General features: G+C 43.1%; 1 protein-coding gene across 1 annotated transcript; it reads left to right on the top strand.

The window, feature by feature from the left end:
- The first annotated feature begins 29 nt into the window (after nt 1-29).
- DCLRE1B (DNA cross-link repair 1B) lies at nt 30-11,702 on the top strand. Its single transcript, XM_061410636.1, has 5 exons — nt 30-126; nt 231-493; nt 1,304-1,469; nt 1,950-2,132; nt 5,100-11,702. The coding sequence occupies exons 2-5, from the start codon at nt 305-307 to the stop codon at nt 6,188-6,190; spliced, it is 1,629 nt and encodes a 542-aa protein (XP_061266620.1). The 5' UTR covers nt 30-126; nt 231-304; the 3' UTR covers nt 6,191-11,702.
- The last annotated feature ends 6,079 nt before the right edge of the window (nt 11,703-17,781 follow it).

The raw sequence follows: 17,781 nt of genomic DNA, 5'->3' as shown, positions 1-17,781 counted from the left end.
GTCTCCGCCCAGCAGCGCGCGCTTTGAGTGCCCGGCTTCAGTCCCTGGTCCTGCGCGTTCGGGGGAGTGGCGCTTGGTTGGGCGCCTTCTGCGGTTTGAGATTCCACCCAAACTCCTACCAGCAAGGTCACTTCCTTCTTTCTGCCCAATCTGGCCATTCATTCCCTCACTGGGCTGGCTTTTCCTTACGGTCTCTAGCCCTGTTCATGCCCGAGCATGTTTTTTTTCAGGGCGGCATAGTAGGAGCCTCACACAGGAACTCTGTTCCCATGAAGAACCCACTGGTGACTCGAACCCCGCCACCATGAACGGGGTCTTGATCCCTCATACGCCCATCGCTGTGGATTTTTGGAGCCTGCGCCGGGCTGGCTCCGCCCGACTCTTCTTCTTGACCCACATGCACTCGGACCACACGGTGGGTCTGACTAGCACCTGGACCCGGCCCCTCTACTGCTCCCCAATCACGGCTTACCTCTTGCACCGTCACCTACAGGTATGGGGGGCTGGAGTCGGCCTCTGGGTGGGGCCTTCCGATCTGTCAGTCTTGGAGTCATAGAGTTGTGGCCAGGAGAACTGATTTTTACAAAAGCGACAGTTTTGGGGAACCCAGAAATGCATATATTAAACCCAGAACAAGAGTGGTTTCCAACTGGCTGGCTTGGGATGTTTCAGCGATAAAACTGGGGAGGACTTCTAGGCCTTTCAAGGAAACTGTTCCTACTTCTTCACGTAAGCTAGGCCAGTGTTTTCCAAACTTGGCTCCTAAGAATTCATCTAATGTTCTGAGTAAATAGATTGTCCAGTGCCTCCCTCCTCCCGCATTTGAATCAGTAGACACAGCTGGTGCAGGTCCTGGAAATCTGGCTGGAATTTTTTTCACAGGTACCCCCTAAGGGCTTCCCTGGTGGCTCAGACGGTAAAGAATCCGCCTGCAATTCGGGAGACCTGGGTCCGATCCCGGGGTCGGGAAAATCCCCTGGAGAAGGGCGTGGTAACACCCTCCAGTATTCTTGCCTGGAGAATTCCATGGACAGAGGAATCTAGTGGGCTGTAGTCCATGGGGTGGCAAAGAGTTGGCCACGACTGAGTGATTAAGCACAGCACTCCAAGGGATTATTATTTGGAAAGTTGAGGAATGGTTGAATAGACTTGCTTTCTGGACTATTAATTTAGCCTTGTAGGAAGGATGGGGTAGAGAGAGGGAGAAGGAAAAGAGGACTGTGATCCCTATCACAGCTTCTGATCCAGGGAGGTACCAGGGAGAGGCGTCTGTGTTTCCTGAGATGACCTGCTGTTTCTTTAGGTATCTAAGCAGTGGATCCGAGCCCTGGAGGTTGGTGAGAGCCATGTCCTGCCTCTAGATGAAGTTGGGCGAGAGACCATGACCGTCACCCTCTTGGATGCCAACCACTGCCCCGGCTCTGTCATGTTTCTCTTTGAAGGATACTTTGGAACCATCCTCTACACAGGTCGGCTTCCAGAGGGGTCCTTCCCACTTTCCCAGCCTAGACACTCTTTTTTTTTTTGACCAAGCCCCATGGTTTTCAAGATTATAGTTCCCCAACCTGGGATTGAACCAGTCCTGCCAGCAATGAAAGCACTGAATCCGAACAACTGGACTGCCAGGAAATTCCCAACATTGCTTTTCTTGAGTAGCCTTGATTCATAGTAGAAGCCTGGAGGCCTCCTAGCTTCATGTCACATGAGCGCAATGACCCTTTCTCAATTGATTTTTCATTCTTTAAGGGTACAGACTTTGCAAAGAGTAATGAAAATGCAGGAGCACGATGGAGACATTTCCACAAAGAAACTGTGCTACATTAGATCACTGCTAGACTCTAGTTTTTTCCAAGATGCCAATAGGCAAATGCCCATCCGCTGTTGGAATTGGGAGAGGCTTGTCTTCTATGCTTTTGTCTCTGACTATGCCTCCCATATTTTTTTCCCAGGTGATTTTCGGTATACACCATCCATGCTGAAGGAGCCAGCCCTGAGACCGGGGAAACAGATTCATACCTTATACCTAGACAATACCAATTGCAACCCAGACCTAGTTCTTCCTTCCCAAGAAGAAGCTGCCCGCCAGATTGTTGAGCTCATTCGAAAGCACCCACAACATAACATAAAAATTGGTGAGGGTTTTCCTTTTTCTCTCACTATGGAACTAGTGAATCTAGGTTCTTCGGGGGTTCTTACATCTTTCATGTCTTTGTGCAGATCTCCTTTTCTCCATGAAATCTACCCTGACCTTATTATTTAAAAGTACATCTCTGCTCCCACATTCCCAACCCCAGATCCCCTAAGCCAATTCAACTTTTTCATTTTTTCATGGCACTCAACTTCCCACAGACTTCATGTTTTCCTGTACTGTTGCTTATTGTTGATTGCCTATCCCCACTTCTGCCACACACACATTTATTCCTTGAGAGCATGGTTGGAGGTGGGAAGAAGTCTTACGTGTTTGTGGAACAGAGAAGAAGCCATGTGACAGGTGCATAGTGGTTGAGGAGGCTGGAAAGGCAGGAGGGGCTGAAGTGCCTGTAAGCCATTTTGAACTTGATCCTAAATGCAACCATTGCTCTTAGGTCAAAAAGCTATTGAAGGGTTTTAAGTAGGAGAGGGACACTATTGCAGTAATCACTTTATAATGTATTCCAGAGTTTATGTATTTATTGTATTTAGTTCTTATTATCTGTCTCCCCCTGCTAGAATGGAAATTTCACAATAAACAGGCTCTTTGTTTCACTTAGGGATATATGCCAGATGCCTAGATTAATGCCTGATAGAGGAATTTGATAAATATTTATTAGAAAGTGAATGCAGATTATCAGAATGTAGATGCTCAAGTGAGTGTTAAGCTTTTAATTAGATACATTGAAATTGCAGCTGGAATTGCCTTTTGGGATAGTTTATGAAAATCAGTTTTTATTTTTTAAAATGTAATAGATTTAATTCCAAATACCTTTTTAAAAAATTTTAATTTATCTAGCTGTGATGGGTCTTGGCTGTGGCATGTGGGATCTAGTTCCCTGACTAGGGATTGAACCCAGGCCCCCTGCATTGGGAGCGTGGAGTCTTAGGCACTGGACCACCAGGGAAGCCAAATGACTTTTTTGATTGTTTCCAAAATTGTAATAAATCCACAAAAGGAAGATTTGCCACCATAATGAATATTTTAAAAGGATATGCCCCAACTCTGAAAGGAGTTTCAAAATAGGCTTAAACAGAGGCATTGAAAACAAATTGTATACCTTCCAGAGTGACACCAAATTGATGGAGAGATATTCTCTTTCAGGATTGCTTGACTTCATGAAGAAATACCAGTCCTAAGTCTTATTGGAGTTTTTAACACAGAATTTTCCTAGAGGAGCATAGCTGGCTAGGAGGGTACTACAGAAGGGCTTGATTAATTTTTCAGATATACAATAAGCCCATACTATGTGTCAAATATTCTGATAGGCAGTGGGAATAGAAAAATGAATAAAATATGAGGGTTTAAAGTCTAGTAGTAAAGGGCCTAGAATAGGTTTTTTTTTTAAAGGGTGGGGGGGATAGGGAGAGAGAAATCAGCTACATTTGTGCCCAAAGAGTGAGATTTTGAACCATGATGAGGAATAAAGTAGATATAAAGGAAATACAGGTTCTTTAAAGGAGGTCACAATCTGACTGTTGACTTGAAATACACCTTCAGAAAAGGTCTGTGAACAACTGTTTAAATAGCATCTCCTGTATCTGTTACCATAAGCATTATCCAAATTCAGGCCTCCATTTCTTTCTCTCTAAGTACCGTTTGGACCTTCTAACTGGTACTTCTGCTTTCAATATAGTCTTGTCCAGGCCTTCAAATAACATTGCTGCCACTTTTTTTTTTTCTAAAACCCTGCTCTGATCCTGTGATTTGAATTAGCCATTTTCCTGTTTCCAACTCCTCCGTGACTCACCTTCACTTAACAGAATCAAATCCAAGCTCCCTAGCAGTACATGCAAAGCCCCCTGTTATATGGCCCTCGCTCACCTCTTTAGTGTCCTTTCTTACCCATTTCTTTCTACCTTAGAAACACCGAAATGACCTCACTTAAAATGTTCTCTGCCATCCCCTTCCCTTGTCAGATTAACTTGGACCCATCATTTAGGACTCAGCTAAGTGTTTTCAGGAAGTTTTCCCTAACTCCATCAACTGGTAGATACTTCTCTGTGCCCCATAATACTGTGTGCATGTCTCTAACATGCATTTTTTCTGGATCCTCATGTGGATGACACTCCCTGAGGGCTGAGATTGTTGTTTTCACACTGCTAAACACTTGGTGGGTGCGCTCTTTTGCTGAACTGAATGAATGAGTGGATTCTGTGTTAACTTTCTCCCTACCCCATCCTCCATCTGTGCTCAGTCCCATCCCACCCTCTGTGACTCCATGGACTGTAGCCCGCCAGGCTCCTCTGTCTATGGGATTCTCCAGGCAGGAATAGTGGAGTGGACTGCCATTTCCCCCTCCAGGGGATTGTCCCAACTGCCTGCATCTCCTAGATTGGCAGGTGGACTCTTTACCATTGAGCCACCTGGGGAGCCCCATCCTCCATAAACCTAGCTCACATGCACCTCCTTCCTGATACACAAACAGGGGATAGTCCCATTAACTTTGGGTATTTTTATTAAACACTTGGTTTATTAGGATTCCCCCATAGCTTCATTAAGGAGGGCATGGCAACCCACACTCCAGTATTCTTGCCTGGAGAATCCTCCACGGACAGAGGAGCCTGGTGGACTACAGTCCTCTGGGTCGCAAAGAGTCCGACACGACTGAGTGACTAAGCACAAAGCTTCATTGTGGCTTCTCTGGTGGCTCAGTGGTAAAGAATCCACCTGCCAGTGCAGGAGATGTGGCTTCAGTCCCCGTATCAGGAAGATCCCCTGGAGGAAGAAATGGCTACCCACTCCAGGATTCTTGCTTGGGAAATCCCACGGACAGAGGAACCTGGCGGGCTACAGTCCATAAGGTGTCACAAAAGAGTTGGACATGATTTAGCAACTGAACAACTACAGTAACATAGCTTCATTGTCTTCCTTTGTTAGTTTCCCCAATCTCTTTAACATTATTCAGGACTGTACAGCCTGGGAAAAGAGTCACTGCTGGAGCGGCTGGCCCTGGAGTTTCAGACCTGGGTGGTACTGAGTCCTCGGCGCCTGGAGTTGGTACAGCTGCTGGGCCTGGCAGATGTGTTCACAGTGGAGGAGAAGGCTGGCCGCATCCATGCTGTGGACCACATGGAGATCTGCCATTCTGCCATGCTGCGTTGGAACCAGACCCACCCTACCATTGCCATCCTCCCCACCAGCCGGAAGATCTACCGCTCCCACCCGAATATCCATGTCATCCCTTACTCTGACCATTCCTCCTACTCGGAGCTCCGTGTCTTTGTTGCGGCACTAAAACCTTGCCAGGTGGTGCCCATTGTCCGGCGACAACCCTGTAGGGACTACTTTCAGGACAGCTTGAGCCCCAGGCTCTCTGTGCCCCTGATTCCAGACTCTGTACAGCAATACATGAGTTCCTCCTCCAGAAATCCAAGTTTTCTCTGGCTGTTTTTAGAAAGGAAGCTCAAGAGACTGAGAACCCAGGGTGTCGTGTTTGAATCCCTTGAGGAAGATGCTGATCACTCTCAAGCTGACAGGGACTCAAAGAAGACCAAGAATGAGAACCTGGCTGGGGAGCTTGAGAAGCAGCCCTCCCACCATCCTTTGCAAGTCAAGAAGCAGTCGTTCCCAGATGTCTGCTGCCGAGAAGGGGAGGGGGCAGTCCCTTCCTCTGAGTCCCAGAAGATGGTGACTGTAGTAACTACCCCTTCGGGTTTTCCGGTGCACTTAAGGTCTACAAATGAGAAATTCCTTTCTCTGGAAACTGGGGAGGAAATTGGTGTAGGGCCCTACTTGGTACGCATGGGAGACAGTGTGGCTTCGGCAGCCACAGAGAACCAGAGAGCCTGGATGGGCCAGGATTCTCGCCTGTCTCCCAGCAGTGAGGCTGCCCCTCTTCTGGCTCCTGAGTTCAGGGGCCTGGCACTCAAATACCTTCTGACTCCAGTGGACTTTATCCAGACGGGATTTTCATCCAGGGTCTTCGACCAGCAAGTGGAAAAATACCATAAACTCCTGAGTACAGACGGGAGAATACAAAATGACAACCTTGTTTGATCCAACTCTGCACTTTTTTTTTTTTAATGCATCAAGAGTTGTTTATTTTCAAAGTTAGCATTCTTTGTATTTCCACCGCTAACAAACGGCAGTGCCACAGCCCTACTGTACTTTTGAAGATAGTGCAGATGGCCTATTTGGGGCCTTTTCTGTGTTACAGGCCCACCCTGTAACACACTTCCAGTGTGTTCATTGGGCTCCTGGTGCTTAGGGAATCCTTAGTTCTCTAACTGACTGGGGTTTAAGAAACCCTTTTCATTATAATACCTTTACAGTATTTGTGAGCATTTAAAGGTTCTGAGAAGTCCTATAGGAACTTTTAAACTTTGTTTAACCCAGTATTTCTGTAACCTTTTTGAACATGTAGTCCCCTTTTGTGACTGCAGAGAGAGATGAAGGGTCTTTTCAGAAAGGACCAGTTTATTCCCCCTGTTTTGCATGTCATGTGTCATTCCCCATGTCCCCTTCTATCTCTTCCTAGATAAAAGCCCCTAGGTAGTTCTGTTCTTTAATTCAGGAACTGTGGTATGACCCAGGCAGCATGCTCCAGTCCTGAATGTCACTGACCCCATCTAAGTCACTTCCTGTCTCTGCCTCAGGGAGGGAATAGGAAGTGATGAACATCCTTAGAAAAGTAGAGAAAAATTCCATCTCTCCTCCATGAGAGTTTGCAGTTAGTGTCCCTGGGGACCTACCTGGAAGAGAGCCGGGGGGACTGGACGCCCCTCACCAAGGCAGTACCTGGAACTCAGCCGACAATTAGGCTGAGGGTTAGAATGGGCCTCCCAGCCGCCTGGAGTCCCGACTGTTTGGCAAAATAAGGTTACAGAAGATCAAATATGCTGCCAGGTAGTCCTGATTGGTCACATAGCTGGGATATTTGCTGTCCCCCTCCTCAGGTTGAGAGCCAGAGGACACAGCCTGTTGGTTTTAGTATCCAGGGCAGAGACCAAGAAGCCAGCTGGTGGAAGGGGTAGGAGTGTGACGTTCTGCCCTGTCCTTCTGCTCACAGCCTGACAATGCCAAACCAATAAGCAAGACAGCAGATACCATGGTCTCAGAGGGCGCAGGCATGTGGAGCTGGACAAATGGATAAAAACTGTTTCTCAGTGGAGCTCAAACCTTCCCAGTGAAGAGGCCTGTGTTTCTTTTCCAGGGGGGAGGAAATTGTCTACTGGAGGAAGATATGAAGAGTTTAGAATGCAAAATAAGGCCTTTCTCTAGGGCAAACTATACACAGTTCTGTTTGGTCCGTGACCTTCACTGCAACCCTCCCGTGGGCCTACTAGGAACCATACTGGTGAGGCATGTGGGGCAGCAGGGGACATGGGCACTGTCCTGGGCATGAGTCCAAGGCACCTGGGCAAATAGAGATTCCAGGCTTCCATAACGGAGCCTCAGTTTCTCATCTGTAAACCAGGCATTGAGATGCTTGTGTGTGTGTGCTCAGTCGTGTCTGACTCTTTGCAACCCCATAGACTGCAGCACCTGTCCATGGGATTTCCCAGACAAGAATACTGGAGTGTGTTGCCATTTCCATCTCCAGGGGAAATTCCTGACCCAGGGATCGAACCCACATCTCTTCGTGTCCCCTGCACTGACAGGCGGGTTCTTGACCACTGGGCTACCTGACCTCTCCTGACTGCTGGAGCTTAGATAATCGGTCAGATTCCTAGGTCAGTGCCTTCCACATGATGGGTATTTCAAATATTGGTTCTCTTAGCCTCTGGTTCTTAAAAAAAAAAAAATTATTCTCTGATAAAATAAACTTTGGAAGTCATAAACTATAGAGAAGAAAAAACTCAAACTTCTTCCATGTGGATCAACTGTCTTCTAGTCTTTTTCTGTGTGTGCAAATATATTAAATGTATAATTTTTTCCAAATTGGGGTAATACCATATATAGTTTTATATCCTGCATTTCAGTTTATTAATATCTTAAGCACTTTCTCATACAAAATGTCATTTTAATAGTTTTATAATACCCTATTATGGGTATATCTTAATTAAACTATTTGTTTTATTTATCATTTTGTGTGCTCTTTTTTTCACAATTATACATATTGCAATGAATATCCTTATGCCTATATCATGGCATTTGTGTTTATTTTCTTGGAGTAAATTGCTGGAAGTGGGATAACAGTTTTAAGGTTTTTTAATTTAGTTTATTGAAGTGTAGTTGATTTCCAATGCTGTGTTAACTTCTGCTGTACAGCAGTGATTCAGTTATACATATATACACATATATATACATACAATGGAAAATTACACATATACATTCTTTTTCATATTCTTTTCCATTATGGTTTATTACAGGATATTGAGTGTAGTTCCCAGTGCTGTACAGTAGGACCTGTTGTTTATCCATTCTCTATGTAGTAGTTTGCATCTGCTAATCCCAACAGTTTTAAGTTCTTGATAAAAATGGTGCCTAGTTGCCCTCCAGAAAGTTTCCTTACTACCTTTTCTGCAGACGAGGATAGCAGTAAAATACTATGAAAGGGCTTCCCTGGTGGCTCAGTGGTAAAGAATCCACCTGCCAATGCAGGAGATAAGGGTTTGATCCCTGCTGCAGGAAGATCCCACACGCCACAGAGCAACTATAGAGCCTGTGCTCTAGAGCCCAGGAGCCCCAACAGCTGAGCCTGTGTGCTGCAACTGTCAAAGCCTGTGGACCCTTGAGCCCGTGCTCCATAACAAGAGAAGCCACTGCAGTGAGAAGCCTGCACACAGCTCGAGAGTAGCCCCGACTCTGCAACTAGAGAAAAGCCCACAGGCAGCAATGAAGACCCAGCACAGCCAAAAATAAATAAAATTTAAAAATACCACGAAGACTCATTAAGTTCAAATGATGTTATTAGAATGGTAGATGTCAACACGTGGAAAATCATCTTGCATACTTAATAAATATTTACTAAGCTATGTGGGCAACGTTTAGACTTCATCTGGGAGCCTCTAGCTGTCTCACTTCTGTGCTATGCAAAGGTGGCTGGGAGAGATAAGGTAGTCTTCAGTGCAGGGGCCCCCAGATGGGGAGTTATCTTCTAGCAACAAGGACACTTGTCCACTTTTGGCACATGCTGTGTCACACGTATTCCTCGAAGCGGGATCTATATGAATTCAGATGGTAGGGGGAGGGTGAGAAGCGAAGGGCTTTGAGAAATGTAGTTGTCGGTGGCATGTCTGTGTATTAACAATGGTAAGATTCCATACTATTCTAAATCAAATTTTCTGGCTTATAATAGAGATTGGCAGTTGTATTACTTGATTTCTCAACACTCTCATACAAAAATGCTGCAATACATGTATCTTTAAGAAGCCAATTTATTTTTAGAATCTAAGGATGACCCCATTGATCTGTGAAGATCTTGCAATTAAGCTTCAAGTTACTGGGAGAAAGACAGTTCCCTAGAGATCAATTAGTTATTTGCTTCATGATCTGTGGGGAAACTTGTACTTTTCCACAAGGAGACTGACAGTGATTTAAGTCCCCTTAGGGAAGAAAATCTGCCTGACTGGCCTCAGGCAACCATCTCTTACACGTGACCCAGACTGCCCTTTGTGGTAGGAAATAGAAGATAAGTGAGTCTGGTTGTTCAAGAAAAGGGATTTAGATCTGGGTTCTCTTATCTCAAGTCCACTCCTAAGGGGACAGTTCCCTCTGCATTCTTAGAGTGGTTCATAAATAGGAGAAATTCCATCTGGAGGTCCATGTAGACATTTTAAAAAACTTTTATTGAAGTATAGTTGATTTATAATGTATTAATTTCTACTGTACAGCAAAGTGATTCAGTTATACATACATACTTTTTCATATTCTTTTCCATTGTGGTTTATCAAAGGATATTGAATATAGTTCCCTGTATGTGCATGAATTTTCAGTGCCATCACTGGTGAGTAGCCCTTGGTCTGTTACCTGCTTCCCACCTCTCACCTTCCCTGAGCACCACCACCACAAGCTGTTTTGTCTTGAGTCCTTGGCACTTTCCCCTTTCTCTTCTGTAGGATATCCCATCTACATCACTAGAAAATGATTCTGCTTGCCCTTATAGAATATTTGTGTCTACAGCTGCCCATGGGGGATTCTCATCCTCAGAGTGTTGTCTTTTTCTTTTTTTCAGATGATTGATGTATTTTGGCTGTGCTAGGTCTTCGTTGCTGGGCTTTCTGAGAGTGGGCTTTCTCTGGTTGTAGTGAACAGGGGAATCTTTGTCGTGGTGCATGGGCCTCTCATTGCAGTGGCTTCTGTTGTTGAGTACAAGCTCTGGGGCATGTGGGCTTCAGTAGTTGTGGCGCATAGGCTTAGTTGCCCAGAGGCACATGGTATCTTCCCAGACCAGGGATCGAATCCATGTTCCCTGCATTGGCAGGCAGATTCTCAACCTCTAGACCACCAGTGAAGCCCCAAACTTCTCTTTATTTTGGTCACAGTGCTTTTATTTAGATATACCCTTCCACCTTGACTATATCATTCCTAGGTAACTTTCTCTTTGAACACCTCCTCGACCACCAGATCACAGAAAGTTCCCAGAATCTTGGGCTTGGTTCTTTTCCTGAACAGAAAGCTTACTGAATCACCTTTCAATCACACAGAACTTCTGGCTCACCTTGGGTTAGTTTTTCCCTTGCAATATTTACATAATCAAAATACTATTGGGACTTCCCTGGTAGTCCAGTGATTAGGAATCCACCTGCCAATGCCAGGGACACAGGTTCAGTTCCTAGTCTGGGAAGATTCCACACGACGGGGGGTTGGCCGGGGGGAACTAAGCCCCCGCACCACAACTACTGAGACCGCATGCTGCAACTACCAAAGCCCCCATTTAGAGCCACCTAGAGCCTGGAGAAGCCACCGCAATGAGAAGCCCAAGCACCGCAACTAGAGAGTAGCCCTCGCACAGCAATGAAGACCCAGCACGGTGAAAAATTTAAAAAAACAAGCAAACTTTGTCTTTGGCATCCATTCTAGGTTGTACACTCAAGAGTCATCTTATAACTGGAGACTGTCAGGGGGCCCCTACGCCAACTCCAGCTGATGTATGAAAGGATCAAGAAAAGAATGGAAGCAAACTATTGGGTGGATGATTGGTAGCCTTTTTTTTTTTTTTTAAAAGAAATCACCATTTATTAGCGTAATCTTTCTCCACTAATTGACTGCCATTCTCACAGTAATATCTGAGCCACCCTGTAAAATGTTCCTCTGATTTCAAGGCATTTTAAGCTTTTGCGTATCATGTTTACATCCTCTGTTCAACTAAGACACTGTTCTGAGAGCTACTTTTTCCAAGTGTATTGTTGCCTAAATTTCCTTTATTTCTTCTTCATCCTTTCTCTTCTTCCTATATTCTGGGAATGAAAGGAACTTAAAGGAAAAAAGTTGATTTTTTTTTCCCACCTCCCCCCCACAACCACTGATCCATAGGCTTCATTATTTTACTTTATAATAAATCTATGACTCTTTAGAACAACAGAAATGGAAAAAGTGAATTAAGATAATGAACAAAACCTTTCACCCACTTAAACATTTTCCAATTGTGAGATTCCTCTTCTTGTGTGTGGTCTCTTCCCCTTGTTACCCCTCTTCCCCTGACTATAGTCAATTTGGTCTTTAGGCTCATACCAGTCTCCCCGAGACATTCTGCAGTCATTATCACCTTTTTGGGTGGATTTTATTTTGTTTTTTTTTAAATAACTTTTTAACATTGATGCATATTTGCTTGGGATAGAGCTTGTGTAATTTACCAATCGTATTGATAGTATGTGACTGTGCCCTGCAGAGGTATATTTAACAAGACAAAAATAATGTAGGTTAATAAAGGAGCCCATGATATTTGAGTCAGGTTATAAATGACCATGAAATCATTTACAGTTTGAATAGTGAAAATTTATGTCTGCTGTTCTTAAATTAGTGCTAGACAGAATATCATTTTTTTTTTATTCTTCCAATTTTATTTTATTTTTAAACTTTACATAATTGTATTAGTTTTGCCAAATATCAAAATGAATCCGCCACAGGTATACATGTGTTCCCCATCCCGAACCCTCCTCCCTCCTCCCTCCCCATACCATCCCTCTGGGCCGTCCCAGTGCACCAGCCCCAAGCATCCAGCATCATGCATCGAACCTGGACTGGCAACTCGTTTCCTACATGATATTTTACATGTTTCATTGCCATTCTCCCAAATCTTCCCACCAAGAATATCATTTTTAAAAGTCTTTGTGCATTTGTTATTTTCCCCTTACCTTAGCTCCCTGTTCTTTCTCGACTGCTTCACCCACCTGTTAAGAATTAAAAATATTGAGCCTTAAAGGGACAGCTCATTTTTAAATTGCTAAAGTTTGTGAAATTTTACTTTTTCCAAGTTTTTCCAACTTTTCTTTAAAAAGTGAAGACAGATAATGAATTGAAATTTCACAAGCTGTGAAATTAGCATCTGGCAAGCTGTGAAATCTTATTATTTGAAGACATTATCTGCTGGAAGTTCTTTGGGAATAGGAAAGAAGAACCCTGTTTTTGAAGTAGACCATTTTTCTCTCTTTAAAAATCTGTTTATATGTTCAATTTTTAAATGGCCTTTTAAAAAGTGAGGTGAGGAAAAGTAGTAATAGAAAGATGTTTAGGACAGCTAAAGGCTGGGTCTGAGTAAGTATATAGTCTACTTGTTGCAGAGTTTTGAGAGGATGAGGCCATCTTGTTCAACCTGTGTGCCTGCTGTTTATATCAAAGTTGCCACTTTTGTTAAAATGGTGTTATTTTATTATCTTGGAAACTGACTCAGCCTCATGTTGCTCCAAATTAGTGTTTAAGGCTCCCACAAGTTGCAGATAAAAGGATTATTTTAACAAGTAGAACAAGGTGATTTGCCTTTTGGTTTGTAAATATATGAAAGTGTCTACAAGGTCTTTATCTGCTTTCTGTCAGTATTTATATTAAATGATAAATTAATGAGAAAAAAAAAAAAAACAACAAGCAAACTATTGCATTAGGGCTGCATTAAACTATTGCTAACCAGTCCTGACTCCTCTCATCAATTTTTAGTAACTTTGGGGAGTGGAGGATGAAGTTCATCCCCAGTGCTACAGGCCCATCCTTAATGTGCTCTCTGAAAGGTGTGCTTTTGAGAAGCGAAGATTGGGTCAAGCCCACTCCCCCTACTAACCAGACTCTGTAGAAACAAAGCATGAGGGTGGAACCAGACTCCTGGTGCTTAGGGAGTCAGGAATATAAAGTTTGGAGAAAACCTGCTAAAAGGTCTGAGCATCCAGTTCCTAAACTGGAACCAGGGGTTTCCCAGCCAACCAGCAATGCTAACACCAGCTGGGTGTCCTACAATTCGACTCAGGTCTGAGACTACTTGGAGATAGCATCAGGTCTCACAGATTAAGGCTTCAGTGTCACAAGACTGTCCCCTCACCACCTGAGATGCCCATTGCAAGTCCAGGTCATCATCTGTGTTTCTGAGTGACCACAATAGATTGGAGGTTTCAATGATCCCCTCTTTGGATTTGACTGGTTTGCTAGAGCAACGCACAGAACTCAGAGAAATACCTTACTCACTAGATCATCAGTTTATTATAAAAGGATTTAACTCAGGAACAGCCAGGTGGAAGCAACGCACAGGGCAAGGTATGTGGGAAGGGGTGGGAGCTTCCATGCTTTCTGAGTGCTACTCTCCCAACACCTCCACCTGTTCTGTTCCTCCTTCAGGATGCTGTCTCCACCCTGGATGATATCAACGTTCTGGTGTCTCAGTCTCTGACCTCATCATTTCCAAAGACCTCATTTCCCTCTACCTTACCACCCTGTCATTACCAGAAGTTATACTACTTTTGAAATCGCAAATGTAAGCCCTCTTTTCTCCAGCTGACTTGCTCAAGTATCTTCATTGCCAATGTTTCACTGTTCATGAGCCCTCTCTGAGCTTCACTCCCTTCCTTGACTGAACTGTATCCTACAATCCATCTTTATAATATCACTCCCTTTCTCTCTCTCAACCTTGCCTTGAAAAACTCCAGTTTTTCATAAACCATAATATTCATTTACTCTTTGCCTGCACTGGAGCAGCTAGATGTTCCTGGAGAAATCATTCAAACAGACTGTCTGATTTTCATTTTGAAATCATGATTTCAAACGTCAGAATGGCCTTCCATGTAATAGGACTGCTAAGCAATCCTATTACATGTCCCTAATAAGCTTGGTTTCATATTCTCCCTTTCTCATTGCTTTCCCCTCCCACCCGCGTCTTAGCAAATCCTGTTGACTCTGCCTTGAAACATATCCTGAATCTTCCTTTCACCATCTTAACCTCTACTACCCTTGTCCAAGCAACCTTTGTCCCTTGTGCAAGTTCTTCAATAGCCTCCTAAATGTTCTCTCTGCTTCCAACACTGTCCCCCTTTTCTCCAAATACACAGAGTCCCCATGATAGCCATAAGTCATAGCATGTTATTTCTCTGCTCAAATCCTCCAGTGGCTTTCCAGCTCACTCAGAATAAAAACCTAAGTTCTCCTGGTGGTCTGCATGGCCCCTATGATTTCCAGATCACCTCACCTCCTACTCCTCTCCCACCCTTCACTTACTCTGCTCCAGGCATGCTGACCTCCTTGCAGCTACTCCTATCTACCCTGTAAACAATCACCTCACTTCTTCCCTCTCCCCATCACCTTCTCCACCCACATGGCTCCCTCACCTACTTCAAGGTTTTGCTTAATGAGGCTATTCTTGACCATCTTATTTAAAACTGCAACTGCCTTGCCCACCACTCCCTTTCCCTGCCTTGCATTTTCTCCACAGAGCACCTTCCATATGATATCATTTATCTATTGAGGTTAGTGTGTGCCTCATGGACTAGAATGTAAACGCTAGGATTCTTTTTGTCTTTTTTCTTTTTGATTGCTTTGTTCACTGTTTTATCCCTGCTGTCTAGAACACATACTGGGTTCTTAACGATAAACATCAGGTGAATGAATAAATGAATTAACCCGGAGGAATGCATGGATGGCACATCCTTTAGGGAATCCTCCTTCAATAAACACTGTTTCTCTCCAAGAGGGAATAAAGCAGAGTTCAAAGTCCCCAAGGAGCTGACCAATACTGAATGCTTAAGTTTGGCAGATACAGTATAAATATTCTCTATATTAACTTGCAACTATCCCAGTGAGAAAACTAGTGTCCATAAATCTCTTCATTCATTTGTTCATTAAACAAATATTTAATGAATGCCTATGTGCCAGGCATCTTTTCTAGACACTGGGGATATGAAATAGTGACCAAAATAGAAAAAGTCCTACCCACATGGAAATTCAACATTCTAAAGGAGAGAGGCAGTATACATAAATAAATATCAAATGGTGATATGCATTAAGTAGAAAATAAGACTGGGACTTCCCTGGTGGTCCAGTGGCTAAGACTCCACGCTCCCGATGCAGGGGGCCTGGATTTGATCCCTGGTCAGGGAACTAGATCTCATGTGTTGCCAACTAAAAGTCTGCATGCTACAACTAAAATCCCACATGCCACAACTAAGACTGGTGCAGCCAAATAAATTAATAAACAATAAAAAGAAAAATAAATACAATTTTTTTAAAAAGAGGAAGAAGAAGATATTAATACTAGTTTAATGGGGGTGGGGAGCAGTTCAGATAAAGGTCAAGGAAGTATCCTGGTGGGAATGACACTTCAAGACCTGAGAGATGAAATGGAGCCAGCCAGGTGAAGATCTGGGGGCAGCATCAGCACCAAAACCATGTGATGGCCATGAGCTCTATGCCCAAGGAACATGAGCAAGAGCTGTGCAAGTGGAAGAGAAAAGGAGATGGGATCAGAGGCAGAGGTAGGAGTCGGATCAGATGTGACCTACAGAGCGAGAAGTTTGGGTTTTAGCCTAAGTGTTATGGAAAGTGCTTTAGTGTACTGGGGTGGTATGATCTGATACATATTTTTGAAAGCAACAGATGGAGAATGGGGCAAGAATGAAGCAAGAATACCAGTCAGGAAGCTCTTCCAGCAGTGAGAGATACTGGTGTTTTTGCATTGTGTTTGGATAAAAATCAGAGTTACCTCTTTAGCACAAGCAGCTGAAGGGAGAAAGACATCCCTTTTCTTCTACCAGAGCTTTCACAAGGGAAAAGTACATCTATATACCCAAAGATATTACATAGATAAACATATTTGGAAGAAATGAAGAAAGGAAGAAGAAAAAAACTGATTTATCTACAAGTAAATAATTGAAATGTTTTATGAATCAACATTATTTCCTATAATAGACATGTTTTAGAACTATGTACTTAAGAGGAAAAAACATGTTTTACTTGCTTTGGAGTCAACACAAGCCTTGGGGTTAGAGGTTACACTTCCTGAGAGACTAGGACTTTTCAGTAAACAAAAATGAATTTATCAGAGAATACTTATTTTTTAATTATGAAATTTTATAGCAAATAACATTAGTCCTGACCTTTGAATAGCTGCATCCTCTAGGAGAGATCTATAAGATACAGTAGAAGACACAGCATTACCATATTTAGTTTGATTTAATCCTTTCTGTTTAATTCACCAAGTAGTGATACTTTATGTCCTTACGGAAAAGCACCTGAATGAGCAGGCAATTTTGGTTCACAAAAGAGCAGTCTCTTGCTGCAAGGCTCTTAGTCAGTACATACATAATTAAAACCTGCACTTTTAAATCAAGATAGGACTGACAAATCCATATTTGTTATTATTCTATATTCTACTTCTCAGAGACTTTCTGATTTTGTAGACAGTTATCAGTGGAGATGAATGGTAGTGGATTTCAGGATATTTTTTGAAAGTAACATTGAAGAAATTTTCCAATGGACAGAATGAGGGAGGTACAGAAAAGGTATTATTACCATCTCCATTTTAAGGATGAGATAAGTGAGGCTCATGAGCAGACCCACTATCATACCCTCGTAACCAGAAGAGTTAGGATTCCTAGTGACATTAAGCTCCAAAGCCCATGCTTTTTGTTTATACTGGACATTCTCGGAGCACTGAGGTTGATCAGGCAGAAGCCCTATTTCACATCAGAAAATTTACCCTCTATGGTTTGTTTTGATAGGGCAGTTCCCCTACCCCCACCAGAGAGAACCACTTGCTAATCACTTGATGACAACTTACAGATTTTATACAAATGAGTTTCCAAAAGCAATAATAGAAAAAAAATCAGTTAAATGCATGGCCAAAAAGGTAAAGACTGCTATTTTGAAATTTCTTAAACTCTATTCTATAGTTTACTGAATTCTGATGCTTTGAGTACTATGAATAAACACTCAGTAATTTACTCAGCAAAATAGCTATTATTACCGACCACATATCAGGAATTGTGTTAGGCAAGGGATATTTCATTAAGGTCTTTTTGATTTCAGAGTTTGTAGGAACTGCAAAATGACACAGCATAAGTAATAATCAGTTATTAAAATTTGAGGTCCTGTCCTGATTTATTGCCCTCTCCCTTGTGGGTCTTTGTGTGCATTCTTCCAGCATTTGTTTTGGCTTTTGCTTAGAACTGATGATAGGGAATGACATATGGAATGAAAGTGATAAAAGCTCATGCATGTAACAGTTGGTCAAA

This window comes from Bos javanicus, chromosome 3 (genome assembly GCF_032452875.1).
Source record: "Bos javanicus breed banteng chromosome 3, ARS-OSU_banteng_1.0, whole genome shotgun sequence".
Taxonomy (NCBI): Eukaryota; Metazoa; Chordata; class Mammalia; order Artiodactyla; family Bovidae; genus Bos; species Bos javanicus.
This window is presented reverse-complemented; position numbering and strand designations above follow the sequence as displayed.